Below are 18,551 nucleotides of genomic sequence, written 5' to 3' on the forward strand. Positions count from 1 at the left end.
CCATCCACATACGGTATATAGGACATTCAGTTATCCATCCACATACGGTATATAGGACATTCAGATATCCATCCACATACGGTATATAGGACATTCAGATATCCTTCCACATACGGTATATAGGACATTCAGTTATCCATCCACATACGGTATATAGGACATTCAGTTATCCATCCACATACGGTATATAGGACATTCAGTTATCCATCCACATACAGTATATAGGACATTCAGTTATCTGTGTAGTTCTTGAGTTTGTGTTCAACTATTACCCTGTCAAGAACATGGTTAGCAAATTTGAATGACCTACCAGACACCTTGAGCGGATCTTGAAAAAATACATGTACCTATATTACAATAGAGAACGAACAAAAATAATGGAACAGTCGGTTATATTGTATTGGTGTGGTAAAAGAGGGATGTCATGTATTCTCTCAGTATGGATTTTAACATTATTTATGCTATTGCAGCTATAGTGTTTGTGTATGACTATTACCCTATGGCGGACACCATCCTGGCGAAACACTTCAGCCACCACCAGATGAACGGCCAGCACAACCCGTTCATGGACTCCAACACTAGACCTTTCTCTTCCAAGGGCAAGGGTAGGCTCTCAGATAGTAAGGGTACGATATTCTTATATGATCTAGACGTTTTATTAACTTTGTGCAGTAAAATTAATTGTATCACCATATTTTACTGTTTTTTTTATTTTTTCTCTTTGAATATTGTTACTACTGTTATTATATCATGTATAGGACGCTAGCATAGATAGGACGCAGGCCAAAAAATAGTTGAAAAAATGTATATTTAGAAAACATTTATATGGAAAGCTTTTGATTCCTAGTTGTTAATGTGCTGCTTTGTTAAACAGTAGGTAAAATGGTAAGCCGTTTCATTTCCGTGTAATATACCCATTACGAATATTTTTATCTTACACATGTGTAAGATAACATATCAGACATTTCTATTGGCTAGACTAATCACACGCGACCTAGATATCCCTCCGCATCAGGGCTTCTAAAAACCGGCAATTTGCCGGTCTGGACCGATTTAGACCAAGCCAGACCGATTTCAGTTTCAAAGTGTAAAAAAAAAAATTGGTCCGAAATTTTCTCATTTTTTTATAATTTCGGTCCAAAACGACTAAGTCAGTAAAATGTAATACGCAAACATTCTTGGGTTATTCACACATTCAAAATTACCCCCAATAAAAGTGTCCTAGTTACCATCGGACCAATGCGACCGGCTGCTTTTTCCGCTATGCTGAACACTGGATATCTGTTAACTAGCAGATGCTTGCAATCGGTCCAATCACGTGTATTGGTTAGTCGCAGAAGACACAATTAAATAAATTATGTGCTTGCAGCTATCCTGATTAAGTGTTAAAATCGGTCCATATTTTCACACATGGCAATATGCTATGTCGTCGTCGATCATTACATGATATATCCGTTTGTTGATAACCAAACTGTTAAATTCAAATTGTAATAAAGAATCAATGCTGGTTAAAACGGTTTTAAAGATAAATGCAATTGTCATTGTTAATCCGCGAAAGCATTAAAATTCCGAATTAATTAACCTTATCATATAGGATATCAACAGCGACACGCTTGATTAACTACAGAGTCTGATAGCTGAGTGCGCAGCTTACGTCAATTTAATTCACAGTAATGAAAAATTCGTTGTCGATATCAAACTTATAGCTTGAAGCTCCGATTATAAATCTAGATATATATTATTATTCAAGATTATCAGTTGAATGTTGATGCGCTGTAGAAGCATTAAGCAGATAAATCATAATACTGTTTCACTTTTTGTCGTCTGACCGCTTCCTGCCGGCCGCAGTTAATTACGATCGCAGTCGTTCTGGTTACAAACGCCGCAGAACTCGATGAGAATCTCATTTGAATTAAGCTTGTATCAATCACTGCCTGTGGTATCAATGACTATCTAAATCGGCTTTGATGGTTCTAGAGCCCTCTTACGAATTGCCACATCGCGAAAAAATATTGACAGAATACACGTCACGAAAATGTGTGACATTCCTATATAATCGGTCTTTTTTTGTTTAGGGGGGGTGGAGGTTAAAAAAAATTGGGGGGCGGGGGGTTGTCGCCGGGTCCAGACCGATTGAGGTTCCAAACTTAAAAAAGCCCTGCTCCGCGTTGTTTGTAAACAAAATGGTTTTAACGCCAACAAATACTTACCTCAATAATGAAGCTGTAGGACTTCTGGGAGACAAATTGCTAACGAATCATAGTGCCAGAAAGCATCTTGTTCGAAAACTTTCTGATAACAATGTTCCGCCAACCAGATAATGCAGATCACTAGTCACAGAAATATCCAGTCAGTCAACAAATACAGCCACATTAGTAAACAACACGAGAACATTTCAAACATCTCCATCTTAACAGGCAATATGCAATCAATGCCATAAAATTTGCTTGCCAGTTTAATCAGCTGTCGGTTACCAAAAACACAAATACGAATTCCGCAGCACAGGCTTCTCATTACACATCCCATGACGGCTAAAACAGCATGTTCTCTGGAAACATTCTTGGTGGAACTTTTTCAACATCAACAGCCATGCAGTACAGAGTAAGGCTTGGTCGTAATCATCTGCATGTTGTGAAAATCCATGTACACTAAGAAAATGCTTCAAAGGCATCGTAGAAAGCGACAGCGAATAACTTTTAAATCCGTGCACACAGTAAAACTTGACAGACCGATGTAGGTCACATAAACTGCGTAAATGCATGTACTCTCAGTGTGATATCATCAAATTGTGTACTTCTTGGGTTTTTTGGTTAAAATTGTTCGTCATTCATGTTGTTGGATATTTTACTACACATTTTGATATTTGTGACTTGTTCAGCGCTTTATCGGAATTAAAACTTGATTTGGAACTATTTATATGGCGCATCTTTGACATTCCACTCTGAGTACTTTGGCTGTCAAACAATGGGTTTAGAAAGTGGAACTAAATTGGTAATAAAAACACTGTTTAAGCATGTGATAAAAAGATCTGACACTCGTTGTCATTTTATACAATATTTTTATTAAACTTGTCCATGAAAGTTGTTAGTATGCTCGCCAGAGGCTCACTTACTAACAAATTTCATTAACTCGTTTAAAAAATCTTGTATTAAATGACAACTCGTGTCAGATCCTATATATGCATAATTTAATACAGATATGGTTATGAAAGTGATTGATACTATTGATTGATATCCCCTTAAGCTCACCCTATGTTTTTAAGGTTCATCTGGCCCCCGACAACATGCCGGCCTGCTCCCAGAGAGCCTCATCTGGTCTTACGTAGTACAGTTGTCATCATCCCTACGCGCTATTCACGCGGCCGGCCTTTCATGTAGAACGCTCGACCCGTCTAAGATTGTCATCTACGCAAAGTCCAGGTAATGATAAAAATCATTTTTAAAATAAAAAAGTGCATCAGAAATTTTTCAAGTGGTATTTGTTATATAAAAAAAAAAACGCTAACAAGTAGGAACAACTTTCAGTTGCACAACATACTGTATGCCCTTATACTTGTTTTTTTCAAGTATAAATTAGGAATGTAAATTATTTCATATATTTTAATATCATATAAGTGAAATAAAAATGAGGGGAAGTGACTGAAGAAGAGGGATTAAGGTAAAACCAGGAATTAATTTATTAAATCATTGTGAGCTGAATCATTTTTTTTCTTCATTCTGCTATTGGGATTGAGTAATGTCTGCATCACCTGAAGACTTATAAATTCATTCTTTTTATGGGGAAGCAAAAAATCTGCTTGTCCTTCCTACTTGTTGAAGATTTTATTCAGCGCTACAGCTTCTTTAATGAAGGCCAGAATAAAAAATGACTGCAGGAATTAGTGTTAAGTATATTTCAATTAAGCTTTACTTGTTTCTTGCAGGTTACGACTGAACTGTTGTGGAATCTTTGATGTGTTGACATTTGACAACAACCAGACTAACCCCATGGCATTGACCCCCCATTATCAGGTAATGTGGAACCCCATGGCATTGACTCCCCATGATCAGGTAATGTGGAACCCCTATTATCAGGTAAACTGGAACCCCATGGCATTGACCCCCCATTATCAGGTAATGTGGAACCCCATGGCATTGACTCCCCATTATCAGGTAAACTGGAACCCCATGGCATTGACCCCCCATTATCAGATAATGTGGAACCCCATGGCATTGACTCCCCATTATCAGGTAAACTGGAACCCCATGGCATTGACTCCCCATTATCAGGTAAACTGGAACCACATGGCATTGACCCCCCGTTATCAGGTAATGTGGAACCCCATGGCATTGACTCCCCATTATCAGGTAAACTGGAACCCCATGGCATTGACCCCCCATTATCAGGTAATGTGGAACCCCATGGCATTGACTCCCCATTATCAGGTAAACTGGAACCCCATGGCATTGACCCCCCATTATCAGGTAATGTGGAACCCCTATTATCAGGTAAACTGGAACCCTATGGCATTGACTCCCCATTATCAGGTAATGTGGAACCCCTATTATCAGGTAAACTGGAACCCCATGGCATTGACTCCCCATTATCAGGTAATGTGGAACCCCTATTATAAGGTAAACTGGAACCACATGGCATTGACTCCCCATTATCAGGTAATGTGGAACCCCTATTATTAGGTAAACTGGAACCCCTATTATCAGGTAAACTGGAACCCTATGGCATTGACTCCCCATTATCAGGTAATGTGGAACCCCTATTATCAGGTAAACTGTAACCCCATGGCATTGACTCCCCATTATCAGGTAATGTGGAAGCCCTATTATAAGGTAAACTGGAACCCCATGGCATTGACCCCCCATTATCAGGTAATGTGGAACCCCATGGCATTGACTCCCCATTATCAGGTAAACTGGAACCCCATGGCATTGACTCCCCATTATCAGGTAATGTGGAACCCCTATTATCAGGTAAACTGGAACCCTATGGCATTGACTCCCCATTATCAGGTAATGTGGAAGCCCTATTATCAGGTAAACTGGAACCCCATAGCATTGACTCCCCATTATCAGGTAATGTGGAACCCCTATTATCAGGTAAACTGGAACCCCATGGCATTGACTCCCCATTATCAGGTAATGTGGAACCCCTATTATCAGGTAAACTGGAACCCCATGGCATTGACTCCCCATTATCAGGTAATGTGGAAGCCCTATTATCAGGTAAACTGGAACCCCATGGCATTGACTCCCCATTATCAGGTAATGTGGAACCCCTATTATCAGGTAAACTGGAACCCCATGGCATTGACTCCCCATTATCAGGTAATGTGGAACCCCTATTATCAGGTAAACTGGAACCCCATGGCATTGACTCCCCATTATCAGGTAATGTGAAACCCCTATTATCAGGTAAACTGGAACCCCATGGCATTGACTCCCCATTATCAGGTAATGTGGAACCCCTATTATCAGGTAAACTGGAACCCTATGGTTTTGACCCCCCATTATCAGGTAAACTGGAACCCTATAGCCTTCACTCCCCATTATCAGGAAAAACCCTTTTAAGTAAATTTAACCTAGAACATTTTTAACAAACAAAAAAGAATGCTTGTCGTTGATACAAATACTAGCTTATTACAAAGTCAATATGAACAAAACTTGCCTGAATAACTTTCAATTAAGATTCGACCTCATCCTCTATAGCTTAAAATGAAGACAACTACCAAAACCATCAGCAGAAACATGTGTGCTTATTCTGTGCAAAAATTAATAGTTACGGGGTTAGTAGGTGACGTGATATTGGATATACCGGGCAACAGAAACCATATCAGGAGCAAATATCCCATATCAGGTCACAAATTAACACCTTAAAGCATATATTATGTGGACAACCCATTTATATTGAACAGCTTCATTAATTGGAATCGGAAAATAGATGCCATTTTGGTACAATATAATTGAGTGACCCAATATGGATAAATATGGGGTGACCACATGACCAGCATGGACCAATTGCGTTAGATCATACATGTTGGAGGCGTGATAAAGTTGTTTGTGAGATTGTCTTGTTATAGGTGTAGTGTATAAATCTAGCCCAAGAGGTGGCGTTATTTAAGTCTTTGGGTTACCTCTCCAAATTGACACCAGAAATTATTTTCGGTCCCGATTTTATTCCTTCTTTGTTCAACTAAATTTTCAATCTTTTATCCGAAATCGCTAGTCCGAAATAATTGCTATTAAAAATTACGGTCCAAATTTGGTATTTCACACCTATTTATCAATCCTTATTTCGAACTTGTTCATCTCATAGTTTTTCACACCATACTGCGAATGCACCCAGGCATCGGCTTGAGGTAACAATGGAGCACAATAAGCACTTGTTAAAGAATAACATTGAACAGGCGTATGTTACAGACATTGATGTCAGAAAATGAGCGATTCATTGGGTGATGTAGTGTGCATAGAGACATCACGTCATTTTTGAAAAAATAAGCCGAACGAAACCCAATAAACAATGTGTTGGTGATATAAAATCATATAAACTTGTAAGTGCGTTTATGTGTTGCAGCAGGAGGATCTGATCTCTCTCGGCAAGGTTGTCCTGGCCCTGGCCTGTAACAGTGTGATGGCCATACAGCGTGACAACCTGCATTCCTCTATGGAACTAGTGGCAAGGAACTACTCTGCAGATCTCAAAAACCTCATTGTGTAAGTACTAACCTGGTAGCTTCATGCACTGAGGGAAAATGTTTTGATTATTCTCATAACCTAAGTCCAGCACGCTACCGCCACAGCTATGACACCTTATGCAATTAGGTTTAACTTTACCATTATCAGCTACATGTATGATTGAAGTAAGCAAAGTACCCATTCTGTTCAATGGCCAAAAGTACATTTATGACTTAGTGCGTGAAATCAGACTAAATATACATAGATGATGATTACTTAATAAAAACAACTTGTCATATGTTAGGTCAGTTAATTAGTACATCAATAACAACATGCCTTCAAATCTATGATTAACTAGAGATCTCTGTCATGCATATGTAAATGTCCCTTCCAACAATAAAATGGTTTGGGTTCATTTGTTCGTTAAATGTGTGCCTGGAGTAGGTAAAAACAATGTACTGTTTGATGTCCTAGCAGCCTAATTCATTCATATAGTAGTACAGAAAACTCAATTTTGAATGCTTCAGTGTTTACTGTAAAATGTCCTGTGTAGGCCTCATAGATGGTAAACAAAATGTCCAGCATGCACAAATGTGATCGCATACACTGAATGCCTTGATCTTATGGTATCAATATGGACCCAATTATCTACCTGGGAAAAGATTCAAAGCATTTTATATCAGCTGGCAGTTGTCTTCACAATTGAGCTAGCATAAATTGGAATAAATATTAAAAAAAATGGTGCAACTTTGAATAGAGTCAAATAAATAACCAACTTGAAACATTTTTCAAGAATTCTACAATTTTTTCTCCAGGTACTTGTTGGGAAATCAGAGTCGGCCGAGGAGCATTAACGACATCATGCCAATGATCGGAGCCCGCTTCTACACCCAGCTAGACTCCGCCCAGCTCCGCAGCGACGTGCTGGAGACTGAACTAGCCAAGGTCAGCTTGAAAATCTGTTACTTTTTTAAAGGCTTGGCTTGAAATCTCATTGCATAGACATAGTGCCAATACACCGCTTAATGTCTTGATCTGTTGTAACAGCTGAAGATAAATATGAAGAACAGTTTTCAAAATATGCATTTTAGGGAATTGGTATAAAATACACAGTAGAAGGGTTAAGCATACATTGTAAATGTCCCACAAGATGCTAGCTGCACGTCTGAGAACCCTGTGTGCTAAATAAGAACCGTTTTCCCCCATTCAACTTTTTAAAATCATCAGTTATGTATCAAGTTATAAATATCAAACACTGATTACGCTTGTCGCAATAACCTAGTCCGTGACTGACCAATGTAAACCTATAAAGTGGACCACTGAACATGTTTCTTCAATATTTCAATGCGCAACTTTGGCAAAAATGAGAAATGTTTTGATCTGTTATCAACAGAATGGTGTGTAAACTTAAGTATACGATAGGGTATGGGTTTATATACATGATGTCAGCAGCCTGAGCAATGGGCTTTGACAAAGTGGTGCTAATGTGATGCTTTTAATGGAACAAATTGTATTTCTATTTTGTTTAAGTTTAGGTAAGCATTGTTCAAGTTGACAATAGGATATCATTTTAAGATCCTTATATCCTGAAGACTTGTTAAACCGTCATTTCTATATATCTGAACTTGGCTTCTAATGGCTCTTTGTTAATTTGTATATGATGTATTTCAGGAGGTTGAGAATGGGCGCCTTTTCCGGCTGTTGTGTAAGACAGGGATTATGAATGAGAGACCTGAGTAAGACTGTTACACTTGATTTACTTCCTACTCATTTGTTTAAGCTTAATTGCTAGGACAGCTTTTAGCTGTCAGATATAAATTGCTTTTGAGCAGGGTAGAAACCAGTACTAGTGACTTTTTTATAGGCCAAGTTTTGAGATGGGGATTAAATCTGAGAGCTGGGCTTTGTGACCACTCTCACCTTGTTTCAGTAGATTTGTGCAAGTTAGATCATAAAAATACAATTCATTTTGGCATTCATGCAGTCATGTTTTCTTTACAATTAATAAACTTTTTAACTTTTAATGCGGTGGAACATTGCTATTAAAAAAAAAATGATTTTTTTTCTATACTGGTTGAGAAGCAGTTTCCGACAGTTTTTAAACGTTTTTATTGAATTATTTATACATGTTTAAATATCTACTAAAAGTGTTCACATTTTATATAACTACAGCTCAAGTTGCTATTGTCGATATATTTCTAACATGTGTAACGTCACATATAGTGTATCTAATAGGGGCGCAAAGAGGGTACTTACGTTGTTCTGATTAGCTTGTGATGAGAAGCAGTTTCCGACAATTTGAATGCGGGCATATTTGAGGTGCCTGTTGTGTGTTTTTATTATCCGTTTATTTAATATTAATAAAATTTACGACATTCAATTCATACTCGAAATCAGGCAGAGACTGAATATCAATGATTTTTTTATTCATTTCTGATGGAAACTTGTGTTTGTATACATTTAAGTGAATGTGGATGGGAAACAAGCATGACACCAGTGTTCACAAATATGTACACAATGATCATCGTTTGTATAAGTCAATTAAGGAAAACCTTGTAGCTATTCATAGATATGCAAATTAGGTTCACACGCATGCGCAATACGCTGCGCGTGCAGATCCCCCACGTGCAAGTTTGTGTACAAAATGAAAAATAAACATTAAACATTAAATAATAATAAAAGTTCCTTACGTGTCTCGGTAAGAATTTCAACTTTTGATTGCCTAGTTACCATATAGCTGAATTGCAGTACATTCTTTATGAAGATCTAAGGAAGGTACGCGAAAAAGCGATTTGTCGGAAACTGCTTTCTGTCGGGAACTGCTTCTCAACCAGTAGTCTGAAACCAATAGTAAAAGGGACTCGTTTATGGTTTATAAAATGCACTGTTTACAGATATATATTTTATTACAAGATAAAGTGTGGCAAATGATTAGGAGTGTTAAAACTTAGATACTGATACCTAGAACCCTTCAACAATGGTTGATAAATTCACAGTTTCACTGCTTAAAATGAAATTGTTATAAAATACATGAAGGTATCATTTTTTTTTTAAATATAAAAAATAATATATTGTTACAGAACACTTTGCTTAATCAAAACAAGTTTTTATTACCAACTTTTTTGGGTGTGTATTTGTCAGGTTTAACCTGGACCCCCAGTGGTCAGAGACTGGTGACCGTTATATGTTGAAGCTGTTCCGTGACTATGTGTTCCACCAGGTGGACGAGACAGGGGCGCCCTGGGTCGACATGTCACACATCGTCATGTGCCTCAACAAGGTAGGCTTGTTTGGCTTCTTTATAATGTCAGATGAATTAAGACTGCCTGATTTCCATGTCAGTTTCACACTGATTTACACATTATTTATGAAACTGTCTGAGACGGTTTAATAGTGTAAGCGAATACTATAGGTCTAAACTTGTATTGCTCAACGAAATTAAACATAACTTATTTACAACTTATTGAAAGAAATACCTTATATTAGCTATAAGAATTAGTCAAGATGTTGTTTTTAATGTTTCAGCTGGATGCTGGGTCCCCCGAAAAGATCAGCCTGATGTCTCGTGACGAGCAGAATATTTTGGTCGTGTCATACGCTGAGCTAAAACAGTGCTTCGAAAATGCGTTTGGGGATATTCTTAATGCTGCGCATGGCAGTGGGATCTCTTAATTCTCAGGAGATTGGATGTGAATATAGGGCTTGTTCTGAGATAAAAAGGTAGCCCTGCTTTGGAGATGAAGTTGAAATGAATAGGGTACAGCGGAAAAGTATTTTTTTAAACATGTAGATATGTCATTGAAATAATTAGTGTTTAAATGGCTGAATTTGGCAGTAACTATTCAGCAGAGTTTAAAGGTAGTAATTGTTGACTGTTTATCAGTATATCAGTATATGTTACATATTGAAATGTTTTGTACCACATTGATTCTGAGAATCTATGACTATTTTGGACATGCTTCATGACAAAACTGTGTTTATAAGATGATTGAATGGCAGCAAATGGAAACTGTGGACTACAAAATGGGGTTAAATATGGATCTGTTTCACTTTGGGGAAAAACATTTCATTTAGGAGACCTGTATTTTTGGATCTTCATGTGTGGCATTAAGGGAAAAGTTGGTTTATTATGTATATTGCTTTGTTTGAAAATTCAAACTGTATGCAGGAGAAAACTGGCCTTCGATTGGTTTCAGAACAGAGCGAATATGGTGTTTTTGTTTGTGTGCTCAAATTGGAGAGGAAATCTGGTTTTAATGTTTAGTTTCTACGAAGGACAATATATTATTGTTGTATTGTATAGATTTGTAAGTCATGTTGCATTTTAAATTGTAAATGTACCAGTTAATTTATTTTTTTGTACCAAGATCTTGTTACAATTGTTAACTAAATTGTACATAATGCATGCTGATACCACAAATTCCTATTGATATTCCATTTGATGATAATGATGTTGAGATAGAAGTGTTCATGATTTTTAAGTATTTGTCTCTTAACATATCCCAAAATATTTGATGATTTCTTTCACCATACATGTATGGTTGATATTGAAAGCCTTATAGAATGAACTGTTTTCAGGGTTTCAGAATTTTAAAAGCTCTTCATCGAAATCAGCATGATCGTAGAATGTTCTTTTCATATATGACTCATTTTCCTTAAGAGTTACTGTGTCACGGTCACTGTTAACCTTGTCCATCATGGTCACTGTTAACATTGTCCATCATGATTACTGTTAACATTGTCCATAACTGTACTGTTAACATTTCCTTCAAGAATGTGTGATCATTTTAACCTTAACAGGCAACCAGTTATAATGATTTTGTTTTCAAAAGAGTCGAGTGTATGCTTGGTTTACTGATTCCATGTTTACATCGGTTGATTGTAGGTGGTTTTATTTCAGTTTATATATAGTTACCGTATTTATTATAGCACGAGTGTAAAGACATGCTATACACTGATTTGAATCACTGTTGAGTATACTTCCTGAGGGGAAACTGGAACTGGGGAGAGGCCATGAGAAAGTACCCCTTGTGGGAATTGGAACCCACTACACAACCTTATGGGTGAGAGACAGACACCTATACCACAATACTGCTTTCACCCAAGGGGGTTTTGCGTTATATGATTAAGTCAAGTAAGCAACATGTGTTGGGTTTGATGACTGCCAGTGGCCTCAAATCTACATGTTAGTAACGGTTTCTCCTCATTAATCAAATGCCAACATCATTTATCAGCTAAAATGTGTCTTTTAGCTCAAAAAGAAAAGAATGAACACTAAAAAAAGATAAACTAAATTTGTTATTTCACTATGTTGAACTGGTTGTCTGTTTTCCCTGAGAATCTGTTATCCTCAGTAGCTGTGCAATAGTTGACTGAAAGAGAAGGATTGAATGTTTATAGATTCGAAATAACTACATGTTTAGCAACTTCATTGATAACATGGAAAAAAACAACAAGGTTTTTTCATAGCCTTGGTGTCGTTGTTGTCGTCGTTGTGCATTTACAGTGATCTTGGCCATAACCCAAATTGTTCAAGATTTAACACATGGTGCCGGAGACAATACACAGCGGCAAGGAAAATGACTCTGGCCTAAATGATGATTGGGACATAAAAAATGATTATTGGGTTAAGTCATTGTAAGACTAAAATATTTTTTTTTAAAACAGACAAGCGTTGGCGTATGCTCTGCAACACTCTTGTTTAATTACTTTTAAGCATAATCAAGTATTAGCAGGAGAGGAAAGTGATAGCTACAGTCTTGAGCGGAGTCACTAGGGGCCTGTTTCAGTACAGGGTCTTGGTCGTAAATTTAATGGTCTGTAGGAATGTCACAAAATAATGTTAACAAGTTGATTTGTTAAAATGAATTGATTCTGTGTTCATTTTTTATACAGGCCAAAGTTGAATTCACACAATTATGAAGCAAAATAAGACAAATATGAGGGTCATTTCAATTTATGACTTATGTGCTTTTGTTGAAACGGGCCGCTAGAGTCTTAAAATGCAGGAGATTGCAAAATCAGGATTTATGACCAAAAATGTACAGAAGGGAAAAGAATTGCAAGTGACTTGTCGTGTAACATTGACTCTCCTTAACTGTTAGAAATTTATAATTGCCATCATTAATTTATAAAGTTTGCTACCACATTTGCAAGTTTAATATTTGTTGCCATTTACAGGGCATGTGTCTGCCAATGAGAGACATATGCTGTCACTGCCTTCATAATATCTTCCATTATGTGCTGGGATGAGGCAGGGAAACTTACAAGTCAAGGATAGATCAGAAATAGTCCAGCTTATGAATTCATAGGACTCTCGGTATTAAAAATATATGAATTAAATATTTGCCTCAAGTTTTCAACTGAAAGTATTTGGTCTTGATGGTATTTGTTACAGACATTGACATCAAAATACAAGATATAAACCGTTCCTGAAATTAAAGAAGTAGTTTGATCATGCTGGACCTACAGGCCTCATAACAATCAGTTAATTTCTAATGTTAACATTATAACAAATAAGGTAACATGCATTGGGAAAAAAGTTTTATAGAATCACTTTTTTATACTCATAAAAGCCATCATAAAAGATATTGAGAAATTCAGTGAAAACAAGGGTATAGGATATTTTTATGCCCCCACAAAGTGGCGGCATATAGGGTTGCCCTTGTCCGTACGTACGTCTGTCTGTCTGTACGTACGTACGTCCCGAAGATTGTTTCCGATCTAATTCTTGAAAACCGTTTGTCCAATCCTCACCAAACTTTAAACACATGTTTGTGACCATAATATCTTGATCAAGTTCCTTAGCCATGGAAATCGCTTTAGTCATTTAGGAGTGACGGCCTTTTTTTGCCAAAAATACTTCAAAAATATATGTTTCCAATCTAATTCTTGAAAAGTATGTGTCCAATCCTCACCAAACTTTACATACATGATTGTGACCATAATATCTTGATCAAGTTCGATAGCCATGGAAATCGCTTTAATCATTTAGGAGTTAGGGCCCTTTATTTCCCAACAATACTTAAAAAAATATCATCTCGATGTAAATGAGATGTGGATCCAACAAGTTTTTTCCTGCCTGAATGGCGCCATATAACCTATACAGTCTTGCGATGCCGTAAAACCCAACTCAACTCAACTTATCCTATATGTGCAGATTATCCTGAATAATCATTATGGCTTATTTTCTGTGACAAAAAATCGAAGTGGGGGCATCCGTGTCCTATGGACACATTTCTAGTTTTCCTTTTGATATTGTTAGTAAATTGTTAACTGATTGTTTTTTGTTGTTGTCTCTAAAAATTGACTATTTAATGAAATATTTGACGTCAATGAATTTATGAGAACTATTTATGACTTATGAGACTTGTTGTTATGACTTAATAATCCTCAGGTAGTTAGGTAGATTATCATTAAAAAATAGTAGAGTTATGTCTCACTGTAATTCTGTCTTCACAGTAAAAGCCCAATTTATAAAAAAACACGTCTACAATTCAAAAAAATAAGTTTGGTTTTTGTTTCGTGCAAATCAGTAACTTTGGTTGTGATTTTACAATTCTCGTTTTGTTTAAATTTATGGAAAGTTTTGGTGGTCATTTCAATGTATTATCATTGATAATTTCTTGCATACTGATTATGTTAAAATGATGAGTTTTAAACTATGACTTTTTATTCAGAGGTAAAGAAGGAATTACTCATATTTTTGACTAGTCCATTATTGTTAGTTTTTCTGATGTCATTTTGTATTTTGCCTTTATGAAATTTATTCATGTTTGTCCCATAGTTGAAGCTGTATCACTATTTCACCAAGTGCTGTAAATTTATATGATTTTAGGGAATATTCCTTGCAAGAAACTACATTTTACCCATACATTGTTTTCCCATACACTGTTCTTCCATGGATTTTAAACAATTTGACGAGGACGATACCATAATTCTCTTTTCATAATAACATACTGACATATTATCAAAACATTAACATCTGATACGATTACAATTTTTGCGGCATTGTAGAGTTGGCCCTTTGCTATTTTATCCCGGCTATTTGCCATGTTGGCAGTTCGGAATACATGTAAAATTATAATATGTGCGAGTTCATTTGGTCAGCTTTGTTTAAGGAGATTCTTCAAAATTCAAAAAGAAACATGAGATAAATTTTCAACAAAACATTAATATTGATTAAATTTGTACAATCAAACATTCAGAATCTGCTATTATTTAATGAAAAAAGGTAAAAAAAGGTTTTTTTTAAACATATCCTCCAATGGGATTGTGAATTGAAGAATGCATGAGCTTGATTCCAAATTACAATAGTTTTTGTATCATAATATTATGATGAATATTTTTTAATGTTAAAAAAAGTAATTGCTGCAACAGAAATATTATATTAGTCTTCAACAACAAGACTGAAGTTTTGCTGCACTTAGTGTTAAGATTGGCCATATGTTAACTTGTATGTGTCGGTATGCCTGCTGTGTATAAAACTTTACATGTATTATTGTTGCGCAATATTTTTACCTATAAGCTCTGTCTGTGTTCACTGGTTCATTTCGGAAGTTATCTCCCCTTGAACAAGTTTCCAGGGCCCATGTTGACAAGCTGTCTCAAAAACAAGAAGCCCAATTTTAACATAACTGTACTATGAACAGATACACTTTAAAGTTATGTTATTATACAACAGTTTCGACCACAAAAGCTCTGTCAGATGGAAACCTAGAGTTTGTTGTCAGACTCGAGACTTTGTAAACATGAACCCAAATCAATTTCATCTACATGGTTTATTATTGCCTGACACTTTTCATTTCTATGTTAAAATACCATTGGACACGGACAGAACAGTTGTACATTGATATACTATTTTTATGATGATAAATGTTGAGAAAAAAACACTAAATAAAAATGAATAAAACATTTCCTGAAAATTGATTTGATAGAATTGTTGTTTGTGTACACAAGTATCATTACTGGAGAAGGATACAGTACTCCCGCTGCTTACATTATTCAGTAAAAACTATCGGTATAAAAGCTGGATGCTATGGTATTTTTCTTTCCATATGATGGAGTATTTTAGAATGTTTGTTGGAAATTGACAATGTGCGTGTCCGTATATCAGCTGTATATAAATATGGGCAAGGATTTGGAGTAGCAGTCGGTGAGGCTCTTTTCTGCTGGAACGAACTCACTTTCGATTTCGATCAAACTTTGCAGAATTGAACAATGGCATGGGAAGTTGTGTCACACATAGACTGTGTGCTCTCATCTGAATCTCAATCAAACTTGAACAGTAGTTAGTTAATCTTGAAGTTATCAAAATTGCTATTGTAGCAAAGTAAAAAAAATAGTCTTAAAGAGAAACCTGTTTCTATACGGCCATTTTGAAATAAACAGGACATATTATAGCAGCAGGGGATTTTGTGGCGAGCAGACGGACAGTTTTGTGTACACTTAATCACTTTTAAAGCCTTTGGCCAATCATCACTAAATTTGGTCAGAATGTGTATTGGCATAATATCTTGGACAATTTGGATAACCAGCCATATCACTTTTATCACCCGAGAGTTACTGCCCTTGAATTATAGAAATAACCTAAAATTATATCTTGTTGGCTCAATAAATTGAGAAGCCTTTGTCTAATCACCACCAAGTTTGGTCAGAATGTGTATTGACATAATATCTTTGACAACTTTGAAAACCAGTCATGTAGCACTAGTCACTCAAGAGGTAATGCTTAATTTGAGCATTACCTCAAATCATTCTTGACCTTTCATTCATTAACTTTAAAAGCCTTTATCAAATCATCACCAATTTTGGATTGAATTTTTATGGGCAAAACATCTTGACAAGTTCCTTATTCCAGCCATATCACTCGAGTCACACAAGAGATATTGCCCTTTAATAATAGAAATTACCTGAAATCGGTCTTGTCTGATTAATAATTTTAGAAGCCTTTGTCCTATCATCACCAAATTTGGTCAGAATCTGTATGGGCTGAATATCTTAGGTTAAATAACCAGCCATGTTGCTGCAGTCTTTCCAGAGTTATGACCCTTGAATAAGTGTAAGCAGTATTTACAATGTTCGCTCTCTAAATTTAGCTTAATGTATAACCACTTATCATTAAACTTGATGTCTTGGAATTAGGACTGGTATTTTTTGCGACAATTGGTGCTCTTGTTAGATTGTGCAGTTGTTGTTTTTTTCTCTCCCTTGCCTTTATTAAAGAGTTAAGAGGGTTGCTTGATTTTATGCTCTACTGGCCAAAGACGCAGTGTCCTGTGTTCATGCCTCTGTCTGTTCACAATTGCTTGTGAACGTTTATTCAAATTATGCGCCTGGGGTCAAAACTAGCCACGCCCCAGGGTTTACAAGTTATATTGGGAAATCTTTCAAAATCTTTTAGTCTGAAACCGTTATGCCCAGACTCTGGATATTTTGTGTGTATCATCATGAAGTGGTGATTTTTTTCAAATTATGCCACTGGGGGCAAAACTGGCCTTGCTCAAGGGGTCACAAGTTTCCTATTGACTTCTATAAGAAAAGCTTTCAAAATCTTCTTGTGTCAAACCCAAAGGCCCAGAGGTGGTATTCAATATGCAACTTAAGACAGTCTTTTGGTCATTCATCATTGACTCCATTCATTGAATAGGTTTGTTATTATATCAAGTTATCCGATTAGCTTAATCGTTCTGAGATCCAATTAAGACCAGTATTGAGACCCACCCTAGACCTTTGATATTGTAATGTAGCATCATATAATTGCAATCTTCCAAGTTTGTTCAAATTGTGCCCCTGGGGTCAAAGCTTGCCAAACCCTTTTTGACATCCTTTCTTATCATTTAAGCTACAGCAAGGAAATTTGGACCATGTGTACATTTTTAAAACAAATACAATAATGTGCTTGGATGACCTTGACTGAGACCATTTCACCTACTTTCTTATTTTTGAAGCAACAGCGATGACATTTCTTCTGTGCAGTTTTTAAAACAAATATCAATGTTGTCCTAAAATGACCTTGATGTGACCCTTTGACCTGCTTTCTTATTTTTGAAGCAACAGCGATGACATTTCTTGTGTGCAGTTTTTAAAACAAATATCAATGTTGTCCTAGAATGACCTTGATGTGACCCTTTGACCTGCTTTCTTATTTTTGAAGCAACAGCAATGACATTTCTTGTGTGCTGTTTTGAAAACAAATATCAATGTTGTCCTAGAATGACCTTGACGTGACTCTTGGACCTACTTTCTTAATTTTGAAGCTTGAGCAATGAAATTATTACCATGTGTACAGTTTTTAAAACAAATATCATTATTGTGCTTGGATGACCTTGATAGTGACCTTTTGGCCTGCTTCTTTAAAAAAAATAACTGTAATAAAATTTACACCATCTGAACAGTTTTGCAAGCCAATATCAATATGAACATTGACAGGTGATCATTTGACCTACTTCCTTATTTTTGAAGCTACAGCAATAAAATTGGGACCATGTGCACAGTTTTGAGAACAAATATCAAGCTTAGATATTTGGTGTGTAGTATTGTTCCTCGACCGACATCCAATTATGGTTTCAAAATTGGCCTTAGTCCCGTTTCATATAGATACAAATGAAAATAGTGTGATGCATTGTCTAGTGGTTACAAAGGTTTCAAACTTTCACTCAGATGAGCGATTTTGGGCCATCATGGCGTCCATGTTATGTTTCTCAATCAAACTTATACAGAGTTCATATCCATGAGCAATCAGTTTATTTTGAAAACCAGCCAGAACAGCCCATGTATAAGTGTATTACGGCCCTTGAAATCGTGCAGCCTTTTCAAAGTACACTCTTAGGGAGGCAACTTTTACAGATAGTTGAATATTATTGTAGTGTTTGTCTTTCTTTG

At 36.3% G+C, this 18,551-nt stretch overlaps 1 protein-coding gene across 5 annotated transcripts in view; it reads left to right on the top strand.

Annotated features, from left to right (window-relative positions):
* Positions 1 to 15,596, top strand: part of LOC128227334 (PAN2-PAN3 deadenylation complex subunit Pan3-like) — a 29,945-nt gene extending 14,349 nt beyond the window's left edge. For 3 of the 5 annotated variants that reach the window (XM_052937743.1, XM_052937742.1, XM_052937745.1), the window contains exons 10-17: positions 471 to 626; positions 3,263 to 3,419; positions 3,923 to 4,010; positions 6,568 to 6,707; positions 7,484 to 7,613; positions 8,340 to 8,404; positions 9,810 to 9,948; positions 10,194 to 15,596. In XM_052937743.1, the coding sequence (XP_052793703.1) occupies positions 471 to 626; positions 3,263 to 3,419; positions 3,923 to 4,010; positions 6,568 to 6,707; positions 7,484 to 7,613; positions 8,340 to 8,404; positions 9,810 to 9,948; positions 10,194 to 10,340 (1,022 nt within the window). In that variant the 3' untranslated portion in view covers positions 10,341 to 15,596. The remainder of the gene's footprint in view (positions 1 to 470; positions 627 to 3,262; positions 3,420 to 3,922; positions 4,011 to 6,567; positions 6,708 to 7,483; positions 7,614 to 8,339; positions 8,405 to 9,809; positions 9,949 to 10,193) is intronic. The other 2 variants (XM_052937746.1, XM_052937744.1) reach the window with 1 other exon arrangement.
* The last annotated feature ends 2,955 nt before the right edge of the window (positions 15,597 to 18,551 follow it).

The sequence above is a fragment of the Mya arenaria genome, chromosome 3 (assembly GCF_026914265.1).
Source record: "Mya arenaria isolate MELC-2E11 chromosome 3, ASM2691426v1".
In the NCBI taxonomy this organism is placed as follows: domain Eukaryota; kingdom Metazoa; phylum Mollusca; class Bivalvia; order Myida; family Myidae; genus Mya; species Mya arenaria.